This window comes from Mustelus asterias, unplaced genomic scaffold (genome assembly GCF_964213995.1).
Source record: "Mustelus asterias unplaced genomic scaffold, sMusAst1.hap1.1 HAP1_SCAFFOLD_553, whole genome shotgun sequence".
NCBI lineage: Eukaryota > Metazoa > Chordata > Chondrichthyes > Carcharhiniformes > Triakidae > Mustelus > Mustelus asterias.
Window position 1 is genome coordinate 97,429 of NW_027590503.1, and position 23,146 is coordinate 120,574.

A 23,146-nucleotide genomic window follows, 5' to 3' on the forward strand; every position below is an offset into this window, starting at 1 on the left:
CTGAATCGCTTCCTGCATTGGGAGCAGATGAACGGCCTCAGCCCGGCATGAACTCGCTCGTGTTTCCTGAGGTCAGACGAATGACTGAATTGCTTCTCACATTCAGAACAGGAGAATGGCTTCTCCCCAGTGTGAACTCGTTTGTGCGTCCGCAGGATGGATGAATTACTGAATTCCTTCCCACACACAGAGCAAGTGAATGGTCGCTCCCCAGTGTGAATTCGCTGGTGTGACTGCAGGTGGGATAACTGGGTGAATCCCTTCCCACAATTAGGACAGACAAATGGTCTCTCTCCAGTGTGAATTCGCTGGTGTGTCTGTAAAATGGATGAATTACTGAATCCCTTCCCACAAACAGGGCAGGTGAACGGCCTTTCCCCTGTGTGACAACGTCGATGAATTTCCAGGTGACTCGGGCAACGAAAACGTTTCCCACAATCCCCACATTTCCATGGTTTCTCCATGGTGTCAATGTCCTTGTGTCTCTCCAGGTTTGACAATCAGTTGAAGCCTCGTTCACACATACAACCAGTGTGCAGTCTCTCCCTGCTGTGAATGGTGTGATGTTGCTTCAGCCAATGTAACTGATTAAAGATCCTTTCAGTCACTGCATTGTACACTCTCACTCAGGTATCATTCTCTGTACTGTTCCAGTCACACTGATGTTAAAATCTTTCACAGCAGACAAAAAGGACAAACATTTCTCCTTTTAGATTCAAGATTGATGATATTCAGCTCCCGATGAATGGAGTGACTCTGTCAGATCCTGATGTGCTATCTGCTTTGAGAGTTCTGTCTGCGATATCTCCTCCCCTAATATATTGTAAAAGAGTTTACAAACGTTATCAGTGACAGTACAGGTTAGAAATTCAGAACAGAATTTTAATTGCGAAGGAACATTCATTCCTCTCTCATTTATCGAAGGCCGTAAATATCTGGACCACACACTCTCTATTCACATTCTGCTGTATTTAATACATACCCAATAACACTATGATGTATAATTATACAGTTCTCTATTACATGATTAGAGATACATAGGGCTGTGAGGGAGTATTTTATTTCGACAGCTAGTGTTGCTGACCTGAAACTAATGTATTTTGTTACAAATAATATATCTAATCTGTACCATATTACAAGACTAGACGTATCTCTGTCCTATCTTAATTTAAATGTCAGCCTATCCTGGGGAAACCATCTCTTTAATTGTGAACATTAGGAAAGAGACCATCCTTTTACCCAGACAAATAAATGTGTCAGACTGAGAGAGCGAAAGGATGTCAATGTCTTGAAGAGAGAGAGACCTGGGGCAACCTTTCCAGAATCTGCAGCCTCCCTGGATTCACTTCCTCTCCCTTCAGTTGCTGCAAGTCCCCAATTACCCCCAGAATGAGAAAAGAAATGGAAAGGGAGATGAAAGAAAGTGTTTCACTCACAAATGGTAGAGACAGGAGGAAGTTTCAGTCTGTTGTGCACCTCAATCTGAGTATCACAAAGCCCGATTGGCTGAAGGACCAGAGTCCTTCCGGTCTTTTCCCATTGGTCAACACCTCAGCACGAAGGTCAGAAGGCGGGCTGCCCCGCTCATGCGCAGTGTCGCCTCTCCACTGGACATGCGCAGTCCCAGGCCGGGGGGAGGGGGTGATCACCAAGAGGCTTCTCGCTCTGGCCGGAGCCGCCAGCCGGTTGCCTGGAAACCTTGGCTGGAGGAGGTGCAGGGGGAGGGGAACAATGGGTGGGGGCGGGACTTCCGTGTCCGCGCGCCCGGGCCTGCGCACTGGCACCCCATGACGTCATTGTGGAAGAGACTGATTCCTGTTGGCTGATTCAGGCAGGGCTCCATTGTGACGTCACAATGCGGAAGCTCGATTGATTCAGATTCAGACTCAAACTCCCTCCTCTGGGCAACATCTGGGAGGAAATCAATGTTTCCCCCTTTCCATTTCTTTTCTCATTCTGGGGGAAATTGGGGACTTGCAGCAACTGAAGGGAAAGAAAGTGAATCCAGGGAGGCTGCAGACTCTGGAAAGGTTGGCCCAGGTTTCTCTCTCTCTTAAAGACATTGACATCCTTTGCAATGTTCCACAGGAACTAGAATTGTCTGATCTGAATTTCTATCTTGTTCTGACAGTGATGACTTTTGTAAATTCTTTTTACAGGATATTAGAAGGAGATGATTTGCTGATAGAAATGTCAAGATCTAACATTCACTCAATTCATGGGAGCTGAATGTCATCGGTTTGAATCTGGAAGAAGAAACGTTTATCTGCTTGAGTTGGGTGAACCATTGGTGTGAACAGAAAAGCATCGAGGCCCGTGCAACCCGAGTGACGGTGTTCCAGTGCACATATTGTGAAAACTGCAGGAGAGACAGAAAGACACTCAGATCATGGAAAAAGCATGGAAATGTGAGGACTGTGAAAAGTCATTCCGTTCCCCATCAGTGCTGGAAATTCATCGACGCAGTCACACCGGGGAGAGGCCATTCACCTGCTCCAATTGTGGGAAAGGATTCACTCGGTTATCGATCTTGCAGACACACCAGCGAGTTCACACCGGGGAGAAGCCATTCACCTGCTCTGATTGTGGGAAGGGATTCACTCAGTCATCGCACTTGCTGATACACCAGCGAGTTCACAATGGAGAGAGGCCATTCACTTGCCCCGTGTGTGAGAAGGGATTCAGCGATTCATCCACACTGCAGACACACCAGAGAGTTCACACTGGGGAGAGGCCATTTATTTGCTCCATGTGTGGTAAAGGATTTGCTCAGTCATCCAACCTGTATTCACACCAGCGAGTTCACACCGGAGAGAGGCCATTTCCCTGCTGTGTGTGTGAGAAGGGATTCAGTAACTCCGCCAACCTGCTGAGACACCAGCAACTTCACACTGGGGAGGCTTCCTTCACCTGCTTTGAGTGTGGTAAAGGATTCAGTGATTCATCCAACCTATTTTCACACCAGCGAACTCACACTGGGGAGAGGCCATTCACCTGCTTTCTGTGTGGAAAGGGATTTAGTCAGGCATCCAGTCTGCAGACACACCAGCGAGTCCACACCGGGGAGAGGCCGTTCACCTGCTCAGTGTGTGGCAAGGGATTCAGTGATTCGTCCAACTTTATTTCACACCAGCGAGTTCACACTGGGGAGAGGCCATTTAACTGCTTTGTGTGTCAGAAGGGATTCAATCGATTATCTAACCTGCTGACGCACCAGCGACTTCACACTGGGGAGAGGCTGTTTGCCTGCAATGAATGTGGAAAGGGATTCACACGATCATCCCACCTGCTGAGACACCAGCGAATTCACAAACGATTACAAGCATTGGATTCTGCTGTTATTGCTGCTATTAATCACACCCAGAACTGAACCACGTTCATTCTGACAGTAGGTGAAGTGGGAGGGTCGGACGGTTTCTTTCTGCTGGACTGGCCGGTCTCATGACTTTGCTTCCAGTGGGCTGATGTTCTTTGAGCCTGGGAGAGCACATTTCCACTGAAATGATCCACAAAAGCTGATGAAAGATATTTATTTTATTCTGGATAGTAAATAGTGTTTTTCCTAACGCTACAGGTAGATCTAAAATAAATACATTTGTCTCTGTTCCATTGAGTCTACAGCACAGGGCCAGGCCAGTTGGCTCAATTGGTCTGTGTCAGTATTTATGCTCCACATGAGCCTCCCCCTCGTCATCTCCCCCCATCAGCATATCCTTCTATTCCTTTCTCCCTCAGGTATGTATCCAGCTTCCCCTTCAATGTATTCATGCTGTTCACCTCAACCACTCGCTGTAATAGTGAGTTCTACAGTCTCACCACTCGCTGGTAAAGAGGTTTCACATTAAATCCCTATTAGATTATTGAATCTCTGAAAATGCACACAGCATTTATAACAAAAAGGATGAATTGTCAGCGCGGATAGAGATAAATGTGTGTGTCCTGATAGACATTACAGAGACTTAGTTGAAAGGTGACCTAGGCTGGGATCTAAATATTGAAGGGTATTTGACATAATGGAATGGCAGGAAGCTAGGAAAAGGTGATAGGATCTCTCCCATTAATTAACGATGACATTAGTTCAGTACAGAGCTACCACCTTAGCCTGAAAGATCAGGATGAAGGATCGGTTTGGGTCAAGATAAGAAATGGTAAAGGTGTGAGGTCTCTTGTGGGAGTATTTAATGGGCCCCTTACCTATGTTACACTGAACTGATTTTTTTATTTTGAACATGACACTATAATAGTATATTTATTTACTAGTGTGACAAACAGGCTTACATTAACACTGCAATGAAGTTACTGTGAAAGTCCTTTAGTTGCCACAACCCAGCGCCTGTTTGGGGAGACTGAGGGAGAATTTAGCATGGCCAATGTGCCTTACCAGCACGTCCTTTGGACTATGGGAGGAAACCGGAGCACCTGGATGAAACCCACGCAGACCCGGGGAGAACATGCAGACTCTGCACAGACAGTCACCCAAGCCGGGAACTGGCCATGGGTCCCTGGTGCCGTGAGGCAGCAGTGCTAACCACTGTGCCACCGTGCCGCACTAAGATACTATATTGCACTGCACATAAATAAAATAAACACCTGATCAAAAAGGACTAGGAAAAAGTATAAACTTATAAATCTCAACTCCTTTTCACAAATACAGATCAAATACTTCATCATTCCCATTTCCCAGTCACATAATTTTCTAATTATTGTGATTATTCAAATAGTATTTCTATTAAACTCATAGATAATACCATTATTTAATTCCATGACTTTATATAAACTAACATTTGAAGCTTATACATTGTTTTAAAGCTGTATTTACACATATTTTCAAATCTTCACCCAAAGCATTCCAAAGATTCATCCACAAACTGAAATATACACAGACTTCAAAGTTGTACAAACATAACATTTTTTAAACTTGTTTTTTTCTATTTAATTCATGATCATCATCCCTTAAAGTCAACAGTTTCTTTGCAAATTTTCAGGCAAAGATTCATTTTTTGCTTCATCCAAAATCATTGCAGTTTTCAGTTCAACTGACTTCCTAAACTTTAAAACCTGGACATTTTATAAACAATTTGTTGCTTAGTTCTTGAAAATTCACTTTATTACTATTCATTTGGCTTTTTTCTGTAACGTGTAGATCGGATTAATAAAGTTAAAGTTTGATGTTTATTTATTAGTGTCACAAGTAGACTTACATTAACACTGAAATGAAGTTAATGAAAATCCCCCAGTCACCACACTCCGGCACCTGTTCAGCTACACTGAGGGAGAATTTAGCATGGCCAATGCACCTAACCAGCACGTCTTTCGGACAGTAGGAGGAAACCGGAGCACCCGGAGGAAATCCACGCAGGCGCAGGGAGAACGTGCTGACTCCACACAGTGACCCAAGCCAGGAATCAAACCTGGGTCCCTGGCACTGAGAGGCAGCACTGCTAACCACAGTGCCGCCATGTCGCCCAAATATTCATGCTTTATAACGTTTCCCCAAACCTCTGAAGAATCATTTCAAATGAACAATACAAAATATGCAATGACTGCAGATCCAATATGGGCGGCACGGTAGCACAGTGGTTAGCACTGCTGCTTCACAGCTCCAGGGTCCCGGGTTCGATTCCCGGCTCGGGTCACTGTCTGTGTGGAGTTTGCACATTCTCCTCGTGTCTGCGTGGGTTTCCTCCCGGTGCTCCGGTTTCCTCCCACAGTCCAAAGATGTGCGGGTTAGGTTGATTGGCCATGCTAAAAATTGCCCCTTAGGGTCCTGAGATGTGTAGGTTTGAGGGATTAGCGGGTAAATATGTAGGGATATGGGGGTAGGGTCTGGGTGGAATTGTGGTCAGTGCAGACTCGATGGGCCGAATGGCCTCCTTCTGCACTGTAGGGCTTCCATGATAAATTTAGTTTTACTCAGAATTTCAATACTCTTTGATTATTTTGTTTTAATATATTGTATATGTGGTTCCCAACAAAATATATGGTCTAGGAGAACACCCAGAACTATATTTCCAGATTGGGGAGGCGATGGTGTAGTGGCAGTGTCACAGGACGAGTGGCCCAGAGACTCAGGGTAATGCTCTGGGGACCCAGGTTCGAATCCTATTGTGGCAACTGGTGAAATATAAATTAGATGAAAATCTGGGATTAAATGTCTAATGATGATTAGAAATTATTGTCGATTGTCATAAATGCCCATCTGGTTTATTGATGTCCTTTAGGGAAGCAAATCTGCCAACCCCCTTATCTGGTCTGACCAACATGTAACTCCAGATCCACAGCAACATGGTTACCTTTAATTGCCCTCTCAGTTCAAGGACAATTAGGAATGGGCAATAAATGCTGTCCCAGTGACACCCACATCCCATGAATAAATAAATGTTGACATTGTCTGTGGGGAGAGAATAGAGCCAACGTTTCGAGTCTAGATGACCCTTCATCAGAGGGGTCTGACCCCTCTTCTATTTTTGTAAATGTTGACATTGTTTATTATATTAACCAAGGGATTTACTTCACCAAATAACATAAACTTCGTTCCACTCAGAGTCGGTCACAATTCATTTTTGACAAACAATATTTTTATTTTCTCCAATTCAGCACTAACAATTTCAATAAGCTCTTGAAGATCCCACCCAGAATAAAACATATTGGCATCATCTGCAAACAAAACTAATTGTAATAACTTTGATACATTCCAAATGTCATTAATATATAAAATAAACAATTTAAGGCCCAAAACAGATCCCTGTGAAACTCCACACAGAATATTCACAAAATCTGATTCACATCATCGACTGTTACAAATTGTTGAGATTTTCCAAATAACTTCTGAGCCACTTATTCACTACTCCCCTAATCCCTTGTTTCCAGTGTTTTAAGTAATATTCCATGGTCAATTGTATCAAAATCTGTGTAAGATCAGTAAAAACCTCTATTGGAAATTGTCTTTTTGTCCACAGCATTCGTCATTTTCTCCACAAATTCCATCAGTGATAGTGAGATAGACCGACTTGGTCTGACTATTACACAGTGAGTTACATTGAGCAATGGAATTATCAGACCATTTAGCAAATGACTTCTCTTTTCTCTGCAAAATGAGAAAAGTGAACACACTCTCCTGAAATTAGTATAATCATGTAGTATAATATGCCCGGCTAGCTCAGTCGGTAGAACGTGAGACTCTTAATCTCAGGGTCGTGGGTTCGAGCCCCACGTTGGGAGTTGTTGTTTGGGGCAGCAGGGTAGCACAGTGGTTAGCACTGCTGCTTCACAGCTCCAGGGACCTGGGTTCGATTCCCGGCTTGCGTCACTGTCTGTGTGGAGTTTGCACATTCTCCTCGTGTCTGCATGGGTTTCCTCCCACAGTCCAAAGATGTGCGGGTTAGGTTTATTGGCCATGCTAAAATTGCCCCTTAGTGTCCTGAGATGCGTAGGTTAGAGGGATTAGTGGGTAAATGTGTAGGGATATGGGGGTAGGGCCTGGGTGGGATTGTGGTCAGTGCAGACTCGATGGGCCGAATGGCCTCTTTCTGCACTGTAGGGTTTCTTCTATGTTTACCACCAGCTTTAAACCATGGAGTAACTTAGTATATTTTCATTTTACAGGGAAATAGCCCAGTTTGAAAAGACCGGTTGCAAATATGTCAATGGTTTTACTCCACAATCAATAACCTGCTTAATGATTGACATCTCAGTATTGTCTGAATTGGTAGATTTTTTATTCTTATGATATTTCACAATATCAATGACCTCCTTTCCATCAACACCTCTAAAACGTGAGATGGGATGAAGAGGTGGATCACTTTCTCTTGGAACTTTTATCATTGTCCATGAACTCTGTTAAAAAGAAATCCACATTTGAAAGCCCAGCCATTATATGAAATATCAGCACTATAACAGGAGGAGATAAGAAAGACAGATACATTGATCTTTTCATCAACACATCTGAGAGTTAAGAATGTGTGACATGATTTTGGGATACCGGAGTGAGTGTACAGATGTGATTTGTTACATGTGAAAAATAGCAAGCCTAAATTCATGGTGAGATGGAGTGAAGAGCGGGTCCCAAACACACACAGCTACTTGAGACACAGCAGGAGATGAAATGGTGAATGTGGCCAGGGGATTGAGACAACATTGTGACATCATCAAGGCACTGACACACACTCCAGAGAGAAACTGAGTTCAAAACAATCAGGATCCAATTAAACACACTGCACATGGACACAAAGTGAGGAAAGTTAAAGTAAAATGGATAATATTATAGATTGGGACAATTAAGGGCTTGGAAGAAATAATACTGAATAAGAACTGTCCACAATTTGGACAGGGGTAAAGAGAGAGCTGGAGAATCTTTTACATCCATGCTTGATCTGTTGCTTGAAGCATCTGTCCTTATGTACAAGTAACCTAGAACTCACGGTGCTCCTTCAGCAGTAGGAAAGATCGATTAGATGTTACCCCAGGCGGGGCCAGAACAGAACTGGAAAATAACAGAGTGAAATTGAGTGAGGGATCAGAGAGAGAGTTCTCCCCCCTCAAGGTGTGGACTATAAGAATCCTGGGGGACCCCCTACTTTGGGTTTTCTTGCTAATTAGTGAACATTAGGTTAAATTCTGTGACTGGCTGTGCATTGATTTTGAATTTGATTGTTACACTTCTCCTGTTTTTATTCCTGTTGTGATTACGCTCTGGGTAAGGATGGTTGACAGGTGACAGGATGGGAAATTGTGGTTTGGGTCATTAACCAAATGTTTTATTGATCTGAAAGGTGTAAAAGGGGCCAAACTTCAGCAGAAATCCAGCAGAGCTGAGAACAGACGACTTGCTGTGTGGGAGCAGGGAGATAAACAGCTCCCAGAGGACAGAGAAAACAGGAGTGCCTTGAATCCTGGATGACACCTGGGTGTCAAGGCCACCATGTTTTCACTGCTTGGCATGGGAATGCTGACTCCCTGTACCAGGGACGGAGCGTGGGAAGACAATTGTTTGAGAGTTTGACGTGGCTTGTGCGGGTACAGATGGTTCAATGACACGTTTTGTAATTGGTCCGTTCAAATGTTAGCCGGGCAATGATTGGGTAAAATCAGTCTCCATAGTCTTTGTGATGTAAAAAAGTATAAGAAGGGATTCCCCGAGCACAGAGATTTGTCGAGGTTTTACATATTGCATTGACTGGTGCCATGGCATCTGGGGCAGAGCAGGGAGCATTTCCGTGGAGATGCTTCTTCTACCCAGAGTGTAATGGTAATGCTGCTGCACTTTGATATGACTGCTCAGACATTAGCCTGTGTCAGCTCTTATTGATCCTGAATAAAATCTAACCACTGTCACCAATAAGGGTTATCACTGGGAATCATTTCAGAGTTTGGGAAAAGGGGAGAAAGGGTTAATTGACTCCCTGAACCCCATTTTCTAACATCGCTGTGTCAAAAATAAAATCCCATCTCCCCCTCTGGCTCCTTTGCCAATTACCTTAGAGGGACTCACTTTCTGTTAAAGAGCCTGCCAACCCCTCTCACCCGCTTTCCCTAAAGTGCATCAATCTCATCAGGAAAAGTCCAGAACAATCAAATATTTTTACTGATAAAAGTTTATTAATGAAACAGAACATGGTTAAAACAAACAGAAAATGACTTGAGGATCAAAGACAACCAGAGTAAAGGGATGTTCACAATGTTTTGGACACAAATCGTGTTTCTTCAGCTCCTCTGTCCCCTGTTCCTGTGACACCCCGCTTTGGACACAGGGACACTGAACCCTGGGGGGTCACCATCAGCCCTGGTCACCTCCTCCGGTGCCCTGATTGGTTGGAGGCCCATTTCCCAGTCAGTTCTCCAGCACCTTCCTGTCTCTCTATTAGTGCGACGCCCAAGGCAGTTTCCCAACTGGGGCGCAGGCCCCATTATTCTCAGCTAAATGCTGCCCTCAGCTCCGTCGCCTGGCTGTCATTGACACGAGCAATAGAGAGACAAAAAGGTACCCCAGGCTCAAATGGGAAGTTGAAACTTGTGGCTCTAAACCAACACTTCAACATTTGTCAGTCAAATCCATGTTATTTACACTGGGGGTTTTTATGATGAGATTAATTGAAGTGTTCGGCTGGTCAGCAAACTCGAGAAGCACTGATTCCAGATTGTTCAATACTTCTGCCTTGAATCACAAAAGCTTCTCACTTTATCCCCTTCCTGAACTGAATTCCATCATCCTGAGCAGCTGTGGGTGTCACCTCTCTGTGTAAACTCCTGCCCCTTTTTATAAGGCTCTCTCATTCCTTATTGTGGGTCAATTCTTTAATGGTTGAGGATCGCTCTGTGATGTAGTGAGTGTTTATCCGGTCAATCAATGTTTCTGATGTCAGTCGGAACGTCCATCGTTACTTTTCACCTGTTTCTTACTCTGTGTTTTATAAAAATAAAGTTTTTAAACTTTTACAGAATGGTCAGCTTTAAGGTTTCTGTAGTTCGTGATGAGGTCATCCAAAGGTCAAAGACTTTCTCTTTTCTCCTTCCTGTTTAACTAAGGGGTTGTGTGGAATATTCCATTCAGGGGGAGGTGGTGGGAATGTCGCTGGCCGAGTAATGTAGAGAACCAGCAAAGGATCTGGGGACAGGCAGCTGGTGGGATTTGAATTCAGTGAATCAATCTGGAATTATATAAAGTTAGTGTCAGAAACGGTGACCATGAAACTTTCATAGATTGTTGTAAAAACCTGTCCAGTTCACCCTATTAATGCTCCCTATTAGGGAAGTAAATCTGCCATCCTTACCCGGTCTGGCCTACAAGTGAATCCAGACCCACACAGCGATGTGGGTGAATCTTAACTGCCCCTCTGAAATGGCCGAGCAAGTCACTCCGTTCAGGGGCAATTAGGAGCTGAGCAACGTGTGCTGGGGCTTTGCCAGCAGTGTCCACATCCCAGGAAAGAATAAAGAATATTCCACGGAAAGTGATGGGTGATTTGAAATGAATTGAAAGGAGGTCAGGAGGTGCTCGTATCGTCCAGAGCTGCTTTTCAATGGATCCTCCTGTTTAAAATAAAAACACATCAGTGTGCCCCTTTCCCAGACACACTGACCTTGGAATATCACAATGCTGTTTTTAAACATTCCTTTGTTAAAGAATCAGTCATTTAGAATTGTGAAACAGACAGAAATTAAATGTTCCGTTTTTCCTGGGATCCTCCTGTGCCTGGCACCGGTGTCCTGAACAAGGTTATTAACATTCTCTGTGTTAAAGGTTCCTCCTGGTTCTTGCTGTCTGTTGTGTCCTTTGTCACGGTCGGTACCAGGACATTTCTATTGAAAGGTTGTTAAGAAATTCCAGTGAATTCCAGCCCCTTGTGTAACGTTCCATTTGGTGTGCGTCAGATTCAGAGATGTCCACGTGTGTGTGAAAAGGGTTCTGGGTAAGGGTTTTAACCCTTCTTTCCCCGTTAGTAACAATGAGCCCTGTATTCAATTCTAAAGTATAAAGTCCTCATTAGATATCAATTCTACCTGTTATCTACATTTCACCAACCAGTCTATATTTTCATCACAGGACTGCAGTGGGAGCACCGTCAACATCTTACTAACTGGATTGATTTTATCGAGGGGGTGACGAAGGTGATCGATGAGGGTAGAGCAGTGGATGTTGTGAACATGGATTTTAGTGAGGCTTTCGACAAGGTCCCTCATGGTCGGCTCATCCAGAAGATTAAGATGCATGGGGTTCACGGTGACTTGGCCACTTGGATTCAGAATTGACTTGCCCATAGAAGTCAGAGAATAGCGGTGGAGGGTGTTTTTCTGACTGGAGGTCCATTCCCAGTGGTGTTCTGCAGGGATCCGTACTGGGACCTGCGCTATTTGTGATATATATAAATGACTTGGATGAAAACGTGGATGGGTGGGTTAGTAAGCTGGCAGACGACACAAAACTAGATGGAGTTGTAGATAGTGTAGAAGGCTGTCAAAGGATACAGTGGGATGTAGATCAGCTGCAGATATGAGCGGAGAAATGGCAGATGGATTTTAATCCGGGCAAGTGTGAGGTGCTGCACTTTGGGAGCTCAAATATTAAGGATAAGTAGACAGTTAATGTACAGAGGGATCTTGGGGTTCAAGTCCATAGCTCCCTGAAATTAGCCACACAAATATTTATCGGTAAAGAAGGCATATGACATGTTTGCCTTTATTGAGTACAAGAGTCAGCATGCCATGTTGCAGCTTTATAAAACTTTGTTTGGGCCACACTTAGAATATTGCGTTCAATTCTGGTCACCACATTACAGAAAGGATGCAGAGGCTTTGATGAGGGTGCAGAAGAAGTTTCCCAGGATGCTGCCTGGAATGGAGGGTGTGAGCGACTGACAAACGGGGGTTGTTTTCTCGATAGCGGCGGAGGGTGAGGGGAGACCTGATAGCAGTCTATAAAATGAGAGACATAGAATCTTTTCCTCAGAGTTGATATGTCTAATACCAGGGAGCATGCACTTAAGGTGAGACGGGGAAAGTTCAAAGGAGATGTGAGAGGTAAGGTTTTTTACACAGAGAGTGGTAGGTGTCTGGAATGCGCTGCTCGGAGTGGTGGTGGAGGCAGATACGATAGGGGCATTTAAGGGGGTTTTAAATAAGCACATGAATATGCAAGGAATAGAGGAATATGGACCAAGGGCAGGCAGAAAGGAATAGTTTAATTTGGCATCATGTTCGACACAACCTGGTGGGCTGAAGGGTCTGTTCCTGTGCTGTACAGTTCTACGTTCTATTTGTGATCTCCATTTAGAAAAAGGAAATAGAGGCACTGGAGAAGGGGCAAGAAAGATTCTCAAGAGTAATCCCAGAACTGTAATCACTTGTGAACTCACTGGTGTTTCACCAAGTTTACTGACTGAGTGAATCCCTTCCCAGTCAGAGCAGGTGACCAGCCTCTGCCTGGTGTGAACTCACTGGTGGGACATTAGTTCCCGACAGCTTTTGAAGCCACGCCCACATTTAAAGGGTCTCTCCTGGGTGTGATGATGTTGTGTCTGGGCAGGCTGGATAACTGAGTAAATCCTTTCGCACACACCGAGCAGGTGAATGGTTTCTCCCCGGTGTGAACTCACTGGTGTTTCAGCAGTGTTGATGATATTCTAAACCTCCTTGAACAGTGAGAGCAGCTGAACGGCCTCTCCCCGGTGTGAATGTGCTCGGGGATCATCAGTTCCTGAGAGCTTCTGAAGCCGGCCTCTCAGGCAGAGCAATAAAGGGGCTCTCCTTGGAGTGAGTGGCTTTGTGTTTCAGCAAGCTGGATGAAGTAGTGAATCCCTTCCCACACACACAGCAGGGGAATGGTCTTTCCCCAGTGTGAACTCGCTGATGTTCCCGCAGGTTGGATGACCTTTTAAATCTCTTTGTGCAGTGAGAGCAGGTGAACGGTCTCTCCTCAGTGTGAACTCGCTGGTGCTCCCGCAGGTTGGATGATGTTCTAAACCTCTTTGTGCAGTGAGAGCAGCTGAACGGTCTCTCCTCAGTGTGAGTGCGCTGGTGGGACACCAGTTCCCGAGAGCTTTTGAAACCACTCCCACAGTCAGAGCATTTAAAGGGTCTCTCATTAGTGTGAGTGAGATCGTGTCTGCGCAGGTGGGATAACTGACTGAATCCTTTCCCACACACAGAGCAGGTGAATGGTCTCTCCCCAGTGTGAATTTGCTGATGTCCCCACAGGCTGGATGGCTTTCTAAACCTCTTTGAGCAGTGAGAGCAGCTGAACGGTCTCTCCTCAGTGTGAATGCGCTGGTGGGACACCAGATCTCCAGAGCTTTTGAAACCACTCCCACAGTCAGAGCATTTAAATGGCCTCTCATTGGTGTGAGTGAGATTGTGTTTCAGCAGGCTGGATAACTGAGTGAATCCATTCTCACACACAGAGCAGGTGAATGGTCTCTCCCCGGTGTGAACTCGCTGGTGTCTCCGCAGTGTGGATGAAGTTCTAAATTTCTTTGAGCAGTGAGAGCAGCTGAATGGTCTCTCCTCAGTGTGAATGCGCTGGTGGGACATCAGTTCTCCAGAGCTTTTGAATCCGCTCCCGCAGTCAGAGCATTTAAACGGTCTCTCATTGCTGTGAGTGAGATTGTGTCTGCGCAGGTGGAATGAAAGAGTGAATCCCTTCCCACACACCGAGCAGGTGAATGGATTCTCCCCAGTGTGAACTCGCTGGTGTACCCGCAGGGTGGATGACCATTTAAACCTCTTTGAGCAGTGAGAGCAGCTGAACGGTCTCTCCTCAGTGTGAGTGCGCTGGTGGGACACCAGATCCTGAGAGCTTCTGAATCCGCTCCCACAGTCAGTGCATTTAATGGGTTTCTCATTGGTGTGAGTGAGATTGTGTCTGCGCAGGTGGGATGAATGAGTGAATCCCTTCCCACACACAGAGCAGCTGAATGGTCTCTCCCCAGTGTGACTGCGTTGATGAATTTCCAGTGCAGATGGGTATCTGAATCCCTTTCCACAGTCCCCACATTTGCACGGTTTCTCCATGGTGCGGGTGTCCTTGTGACTCTCCAGGTTAAACAATCAGTTAAATCTCACACAGAACACGGGTACAATCTCTCCCCGCTGTGAATGCTGTGATGTATTTTCAGGCTGTGTAACTGGTTAAAGCTCTTTCCACACTCAGTGCACTGGAACACTCTCACTCGGGTGTGTGTATCTCAGTGCATTTCTAGTCACACCGATGTTTACAATCTTTTGAAGCCAAGAGGCCAAACAAACATTTCTCCTGTTAGATTCAAAGGCCGATGATATTCAGGTCCCAAGAAATCGAGTCACTCTGTCAGATCTCGATGTGATGTTGGAGATTTCTGTCTGATTTCTCCTTGTCTAATATCCTGTAAGTCAAATTGGAAAAAAAAAAAATCGCAATTCAGAATATGATCGAAATTCAAATCTACATTTCTAGTTTCTATGGAGCATTCATTAAAGACACAGTCATGGAGCATTAAACTTGCCGAGCAGGGCCTCCCGTATCAGCACACAGGCAGCTGCTTTGTGAGACTGCCAGCAGTACAGACAAGTCAGAGATAAGGGTGTCCTCAGAAGTGGGATTCATTGTGAAAGCTCAGGGACGGTTGATAAGATGCAGCAATTCTATGATTCCAATGAACATTCTTTCCTCTCTCATTCCCCAAAAGCTGTAAATCTCCATCCCACTCACTCTCCCTCCATTCTCACTCTGCTGTATCTAATATTCACCCTCCCAATTCTCCTGAAGGTGCTGATTGAGGCTGATTGACAGATCCATGCTCACTGCTTCCTGTCCAGCACAGAAATCAGAACAAATAGGAGCTGCAGTCAGCATTCGGCCCATCGAGTCTGCTCAACCATTCATTGAGATTATTGGTTGATCTACCTCTGCATTATTTTCCCCACACTGTCCCCCATATCCATCGATATCTTCAATATCTAGAAACCTATCAATCCGTCTCTTAAAAATTCTTGATGACTGAGGCTCTATAGTCCTCTGGGGTTGAGAATCCAAAACATCAACACATCCTTGAGTGAAGAAATCCTTCCTCATCTGAGCTTTCTCTCCATTTTCCAGCCTGTTCCCAATAATTATTGACTCCCTTGTCATTCAAAAACTGTCTAACTCATCCTTGAGTATATTCAATCCCTCCACTGGTCCCTATGGAAGAGAAATCTAGATACTAACAATTCTCTGAGGGAAGAGATTGTTGGAAATATATAATATAGCTGCAGTCCAAAATTACACAGCCAGATATAATAAGTGTATTTTATTACAGAGCTATAAATAATATATCTAATCTGTACCATATAACAACAGGGGAGCTGATAGCCTCGTGGTATTATCGCTAGACTATTAATCCAGAAACTCAGCGAATGTTCTGGGGACCCGGGTTCGAATCCTGCCATGGCAGATGGTGGAATTTGAATTTAAAAACAAAATCTAGAATTAAGAATCTACTGATGACCATGAAACCATTGTCAATTGACCAAAAAAACCCATCTGGTTCATTAATGTGCTTTAGGGAAGGAAATCTGCCGTCCTTACCCAGTCTGGCCTACATGTGACTCCAGAGCCACAGCAATGTGGTTGACTCTCAACCAGCTTCTGAAATGGCCGAGCGAGCCACTCAGTTCAAGGGGAATTAGGGATGGGCAATAAATGCCGGCCCAGCCGGCAATGCCCGTGTCCCAAGGATGAATAAAAAAAACATCAGACACGTCTCTGTCCGATATTAGTTTACTGTCCTCTTTAATATATTTCAGAAATTAGATGGGCACATGAAGGAAATAAAGTTGCAGGGGAAAGGGAATATAGAAAGGGAATGGGACTGACTGGATTGTTCTACAGAGAGTTGGCATGGATTCGAGTTACTGAATGGACTCCTTCTGCGCCGTAATGACTCGATGAGTGAAAATATATAACATTGCTTCAGTGCTGCATTACAAAATGAGAAATAATGATAAATGTACTTTGTTACAGAACCATAAATATTATACCAAATCTACAATATAACAACACAAGGCATATCTCTGCCCTATATTAATTTATTGTCCTTTTAAATGTCAGCCATCACCTGGGGAAACCAGCCCTTTAATTGTGAACATTAGGAAAGGGACCTTTGAGCCAGACAAATCAATGTGTCAAGCTGAGGGAGCAAAGAATGTCAATGTCTTTAAGAGAAAGAGAGACCTGGGCCAACCTTTCCAGAGTCTGCATCCTCCCTGGATTCACTCCGTTTCCCTTCAGTTGCTGCAAGTCCCCAATTTCCCCAGAATGAGAAAAGAAATGGAAAGGAAGAGAAAAGAAAGTGTTTTACTCACAGATGTTGATGACTGGAGAAGTTTGAGTCTGTGTCTGAAGCTCAATCTTCATTCAGAGAGAGAGCAGCAGCAGCTTTGCTGGGCAGGAATGAGCAGCTTTTTAAAAATACTTTTCCAATTCAATCAAATCAAATCCAATTCAGAGTCTCAACAAGTTGAGACATTTCAGATCCAGGCTGACAAGACAGGGCAAGCGACCAAACCACCCTGTCCTGGGCCTGATCTACATGAGCCAAGCTGATTGGAGAAGGGGGAGGTTCCTCCTCCAGACTTGGGCTTATTTGCATCTTAGCCAAAAGGCCGAGATGCCGCTTTTAAAAAAAAATTGCTTCATATGAAGCTCATTGTCCACTTCCGCATTCAGACAATGGGGGAGCTCTGATTGGCTGGAGGACCAGAGAACTTCCGGTCCTCCAACTTTCCATTGGCCAACACCTCAGCAGCAGGTCAAAAGGTTGGCTTCCCCCGCACATGCGCATCTTCCCCTCTCCCTTGGACATGCGCAGTCCCGGGCCGAGGAAGGGGGCGATCACTACGCGGCTTCTCGCTCTGGCCGGAGCCGTCAGCCGGTTGATTGGAAACCGTGGCAGGAAGAGTGGAGGGGGAACAATGGGTGGGGGCGGGGCTCCCGGGACCGTGCGCCCGGGCCTGCGCGCTGGAAGCCGGAGACGTCATCGCGCAGCAGAATGATTCCTATTGGCTGATTTAGGCAGAGCTCTATTATGGACGTCACAATGCGGAAGTTGTCCAAACTCCCTCCTCTGGGCAACATCTGGGAGGAAATCAATGTTTCCCCCTTTCCATTTCTTTTCTCATTCTGGGGGAAATTGGGGACTTGCAGCAACTGAAGGGAAAGGAAGTGAATCCAGGGAGGCTGCAGACTCTGGAAAGGTTACAGATGAAGACCGGATTCAGGAACAGGACTAGGCCCAGGTATATTTTTGTTTCTCTCTCAAAGACATTGACATTTTTTAGTTCCCTCAGTTTATCTGGCTAATAGGGGAGCCTCTTACCCAATGTTCACAATTCAGTTTTCCCAGAAGAGGGCTAACATTTAAATGAACAGTAAATTTGTATGGGAGAGAGATATGTTATTTATGATCCCATATTTTTTGACTTGAAATATACAGCAGTGTGGCTGCTTTATCAATTTCCAGTGATGCAGAGATTACAACATAGAAGGAAATGCATTTGGCAACTTAAATCCATGCTAACTCTCCGTGGTAGCCATGATGTGGAGATGCTGGCATTGGACTGGGTTGGGCATAGTAAGAAGTCTCACAACACCAGGTTAAAGTCCATCAGGTGAGTGACCTGAGGAAGGAGCAGTGCTCCAAAAGCTCGTGATTCCAAATAAACCTGTTGGACTTTAACCTAGTGTTGTGAGACTTACTGTACTCTCTGTGGAGCAATTTGGTCAGTTCCATTCCCTTGAGTTCCACGTCACATTGGAATGGATGAGGGTTCCAGATGAACTGAGACTGGGGTGGAATCGGACGATATCACTGAGATGGGAATAGGCGGTTTTGATGATGATGTGGATATGTGGTTGGAAGCTCAGCTTGGGGTGAAATATTTCAACATGGTTGTGAACAGTTTGGTTCAGCCTCAGACAGTTACCAGGAAGATAGAGTTGCTGGTGAGGGAGTGGAGTTTGTAGTGGGGACTGAAGACAATGGGTTCAGTCTTCCCAGTGTTTATATGAACGAAGTTTCAGTTCTTTTAGTACTGGATGTCAGACAAGTCAGGATTGTGTGCGAGTTGTGGGGGGAGAAACTTGGAGGTGATGGTGTTCACATCTACCTGCTACCTTGGTCCTTCTAGGTGGTGGAGGTTGAGGGTTTGGGAGATTCTGTCAACGTTCTCATTGAGTTCTAGATGTATAAAATCCCTCTCCTTCACCCCTGGCCTCTCCTACTTCTCTCTGTCTCCACTCAGTGCCCAGATTCTTATCTAGACCAGGTGCCAGATTTCCTTTCTTGACAGACATCAGCAAAACACTTGGGTTTTTATGATAATCCAGCAGCTTTCCTCTGTGTGGGTTTCCTCCAGGTGCTCTGGTTTCCACCCACAGTCCAGAGATGTGCAGATTAAGTGGGTTGGCCATTTCCCCTTAGTGTCCCAAGACATGTAGGTTAGATGGATTAGCCGTGGTAAATATGTGAGGTTATGGGGATAGGGTGGGAGAGAGGCTCTGGGTAAGATACTATGTGAGAGAATTGGTGCAGACTCATGGGTTGAATGTGCTCCTTCTGCACTGTAGGGACTCTATGATAATGTGGGAAAATGTGAAATTGTTCATTTTGGAAGGGAGATCAGGGGAGTATTATTTAAATGGGGAAAAAACTGTAAAGCTGCAACACAACAGGACTTGGGGGACTTCTGCACAAAACACAGAAACCTAGCACACAGGTGCAGTTGGTAATCAGGAAGCCTAATAGAATGTTGGCCCTTATTTAAAGTAAAGTTTATTTATTTGTCACAAGTAGGCTTACATTAACAGTGCAATGATGTTACTGTGAAAATCCCCTAGTCGCCACACTCCGGCGCCTGTTCAGGTACACTGAGGGAGAATTTAGCATGACCAGTTCACCTAACCTGCACATCTTTGGACTGTGGGAGGAAACCGGAGCACCCGGAGGAAACCCACGCAGAACCGGGGAGAATGTGCAAACTCCACACAGACAGTGACCCAAGCCAGGAATTGAACCCGAGTCTCTGGCGCTGTGAAGCAGCAGTGCTAACTGCAGTGCCATCGTGGTTGGAGTATATGAGTAGGGAAGTCTTGCTGCAACTGTACAAGGTACTGGCGAGACCATATCTGGAGGACTGTGAGCAGTTTTGGTCTCCTTATTTCAGGAAAAATATTATTTCATTGGAGGCAGTTCACAGTAGATTCACTTGGATTATCCCCGTTATGGAGGGATTGTTTTTTGAGGAAAGGTTAAACAGGTTGGGCCTCTCCTCATTGGAATTTAGAAGAATGAGAGGTGATCTCATTGAAGCATATCGGATTCTTAAGGGACTTGAGAGGGTAAATGCTGAGTGGATGTTTCCTCTCATGGGAGAGTCTGGGACCAGAGGGCACAGTCTCAGAATAAAAGGTGCCAATTTAAGACTGAGATCAGGAGCAATTTCTTCTCCCAGAGGGTTAAGAGTCTTTGCAACTCCTTGCCACAGAGAGCTGTGGGGGCAAAGCCCTTGTGTATATTTTTGAACAGTAAGGAAATCAAGGGTTACGGGAAAAGGGCAAGAAAGTGGACATGAGGAATGTCAGATCAGCCATGATCCTATTGAATGGGTGACATTCAATCCCTTCCCTGCAGGACATCAGTGAATCACTTGGATTTTTATGACACTCCAGAATTTTCATGGTCACTTTTTCCTGGTGTCGGCCCCAGAAATGACCAGATTCATTCAGCTCAATTTCACAACCTGCCTTTGTGTTTTTGTGGGTTCTCTCTCACTTTTTGTTTCTTTTAAATTCAGTGTCACAGAGTTTTAGAAGAGGAGGATTTGCAGTCAGGAATCTTCGAACAAACATCACATCAGGATCTGACGGAGCTGCCCAGTTAACGGTAACTTGATTATCATTCGGATTTTAAACATTGAAGGAAAAAGCATTGTTCACAGTAGATGAAACTGTTCTCTGTGTGGACGAGGCTTCAGTTGATCATCTGGCCTCAGGAGCTACAAATATAAACATCCTGGGGAGGAACCATGGAAGAGTGAGGACAGTGATGAGGGATTCAGTTACCCGTCTGAGCTGGAAGCTCATCGGGCACCGGGGAGAGGCCGTTCACCGGCTCTGTGTATTGGACTGATTTCACTCCATCATCCAACCTGTTGGCTCACTGACATAGTCACGCTGGGGGGAGATTGTTCAAATGCTCCAAAGATGGAAAGGGATTCATTCAGTCATCCCACCATATGACACACAAACGTGTTCACACTTGAGTGATTTTGTTAATTACCCAGACTACGAGAAGAGCTGTAAAAGTTCCAGGGAAGTGATATCCTCTCAACGTGTCCACACTGACGAGAGACTGTTCAGGTGCTCTCACTTTGGGATTGAGTTCAGGCGATTATCTCACCTCACAGTGCGCCAGCAAATTCACACGAGGGAGAGGTTATTCCTCTGCTCTGACTCAAGTTGAAAAAAATTACAAGTAAATCACTATTTGCTATAGACCAAAGAAAGATACTTTATTGGAAGAGTAAGGGTTACAAGGTAAAACAAGCCAAGTTCCAGAATATTAAACATCCAGAGATTGTAAACATCAACAGAAACAAACCCAACAGGTATCAGGCGGGTAAGTGGAACTGATCCACTTCAGATCAGCCATGATCTTATTGAATGGCGGGGCAGGCTCGAGGGGCTAGATGGCCTACTCCTGCTCCTATTTCTTATGTTCTTATGTTCAAACTATCAGAATGAAGAGAGTTCAGTCTTGGATGTCATTAACAGCAGCAACAACAGCAGAATCCAATCCCAGTAATCACTGCTGAACTTGCCGGTGTGTCAGCCGATTAGATGATCGATTGTACCTTTCTCACATGTGGATCAGGAGTCTGGTCTCTCCCCAGTCTGAACTCGCTGGTGTGTGTCTTGGAGGTGATGGTTTTTCCAGGCATCAGCTGCTCTTATCTTTCCGTGGGTGGAGTTATGGGTTTGGGAGATTCTTTCGAAATTCAAATTCAGTTACGGATCTATGAAGTTCATCTCTTTTACCCTCTCCTTCACATCTCTCTCTCCTCCCATGGAAGCCAGAGTCTTGTGTAAGCCTCGACTGGGTGGCAGGTTCCCTTCTCTAAAGAACATTAGTGAACCAGTTGGGTTTTTATGAGAAACCAGCAGTTTTCAGGGTCACTTTTTCCTAGCGCTGGCCCCACAAATTACAAGATTAATTTTGCTCAATTTCACAACCTCACTTTGTGTTTTTGTGGGTTCTCTTTTACGTTTCCTTGATTCTGTCTTAAATTCATTTTACAGAATATTTGAAAGGTTCACGATCAGGAAAGTCAAACCAAACATCACATCAAAATCTGACGGAGTCACTCGATTCATCAGGACTTGAATATCATCGGCCTTTGAACATGGAAGCAAAAAGCACCGTTCACGCCAGGGAGAAGCGGTGGAAATGTGTGGACTGTGGGAAGGGATTCAGATCCCCATCTGAGCTGGAAATTCATCGACGCAGACACACCGGGGAGAGGCCGTTCATTTGTTCCGTATGTGGGAAGAGATTCGCTCAGTTCATCTGCCTTCAGCTGCATGAGCGACTCCACACCGGGGAGAGGCCGTTCACCTGCTCGGTGTGTGGAAACGGATTCACTCGCTCATCCCACCTGCTGAAACACCAGCAAGTTCACACTGACAAGAGAGAGTTTCAATGCTCCAATTGTGAGAAGAGCTTTAAAAGCCCACACGGACTGAGGGAGCACCAGCGCATTCACACCGAGTACACACTGTTCAGCTGCTCACAGTGTGGGAAGAGTTTCAGGACAGCAACCCACCTTCAGACACACCAACGAGTTCACACTGACAAGAGACCTTTTAAGTGTCCAGAGTGTGGGAGGTGCTTTAAAAGTTCTGGTGAACTGATGTCCCATCAGCTTGTTCACACTGAGGAGAGACCGTTCCAGTGCTCTCACTGTGGGACTGGGTTCAGGCGATCATCTCATCTCACTGCACACCAGCGAATTCACACTGGGGAGAAGCCATTCATCTGCTCCAAGTGTGGGAAGGGATTCGCTCAGTCCTCCAACCTGCTGACGCATCAACAAATTCACACTGAGGTGAGGCCGTTCACCTGCTCCGAGTGTGGAAAGGGATTTGCACGATCATCCCACCTGCTGACACACCAGCGCATTCACACTGGGGAGAGGCCGTTCACCTGCTCCGAGTGCGGGAAGAGATTTACCGAATCATCCAATCTGGTGAAACACCAGCGAGTTCACAGATGACGGCTCTGCTCTGATTCTGCTGTTGTTCATCAGATTCAGGACTGAACCTTGTTCATTCTGACATTGGGGAAGTGTTGATGATGTTGCTGCAAAGTACAGTAACTGGGCTGGAGTTGACAGAAACCTCAGGACATCTCTGTACAGTCAGCCTCCACAAACATCAATGTGGTTAGGGGCAGTGACCTGTTTTCAGTGAGATTGGGTGAGGGGTAATATTGGTCTCAGCGGGGTAAACCACATCAACAATGTGATAATGAGCAGTGTTCTGTTTGCAGTGAGATTGGGTGAGGGGTAATATTGGTCTCAGCAGGGTGAGCTCCCTGCTCTCCTTCCAAATAGAAGCCGTGTGATCTTTCACCTCTGC

General features: G+C 45.2%; 1 protein-coding gene and 1 non-coding gene across 2 annotated transcripts in view; both read left to right on the top strand.

Moving 5' to 3' along the window:
• The window catches only part of LOC144487023 (uncharacterized), a 70,065-nt gene that overhangs the window by 19,102 nt on the left and 27,817 nt on the right, over positions 1-23,146 (top strand). Inside the window, 2 exon segments of the mRNA XM_078205067.1 lie at positions 2,537-3,337; positions 22,459-22,778. Coding sequence (XP_078061193.1) covers positions 2,537-3,337; positions 22,459-22,778 — 1,121 coding nt within the window.
• Positions 7,149-7,221, top strand: trnak-cuu (transfer RNA lysine (anticodon CUU)). Its single transcript has one exon. It is a non-coding gene; the product is annotated as a tRNA-Lys (tRNA).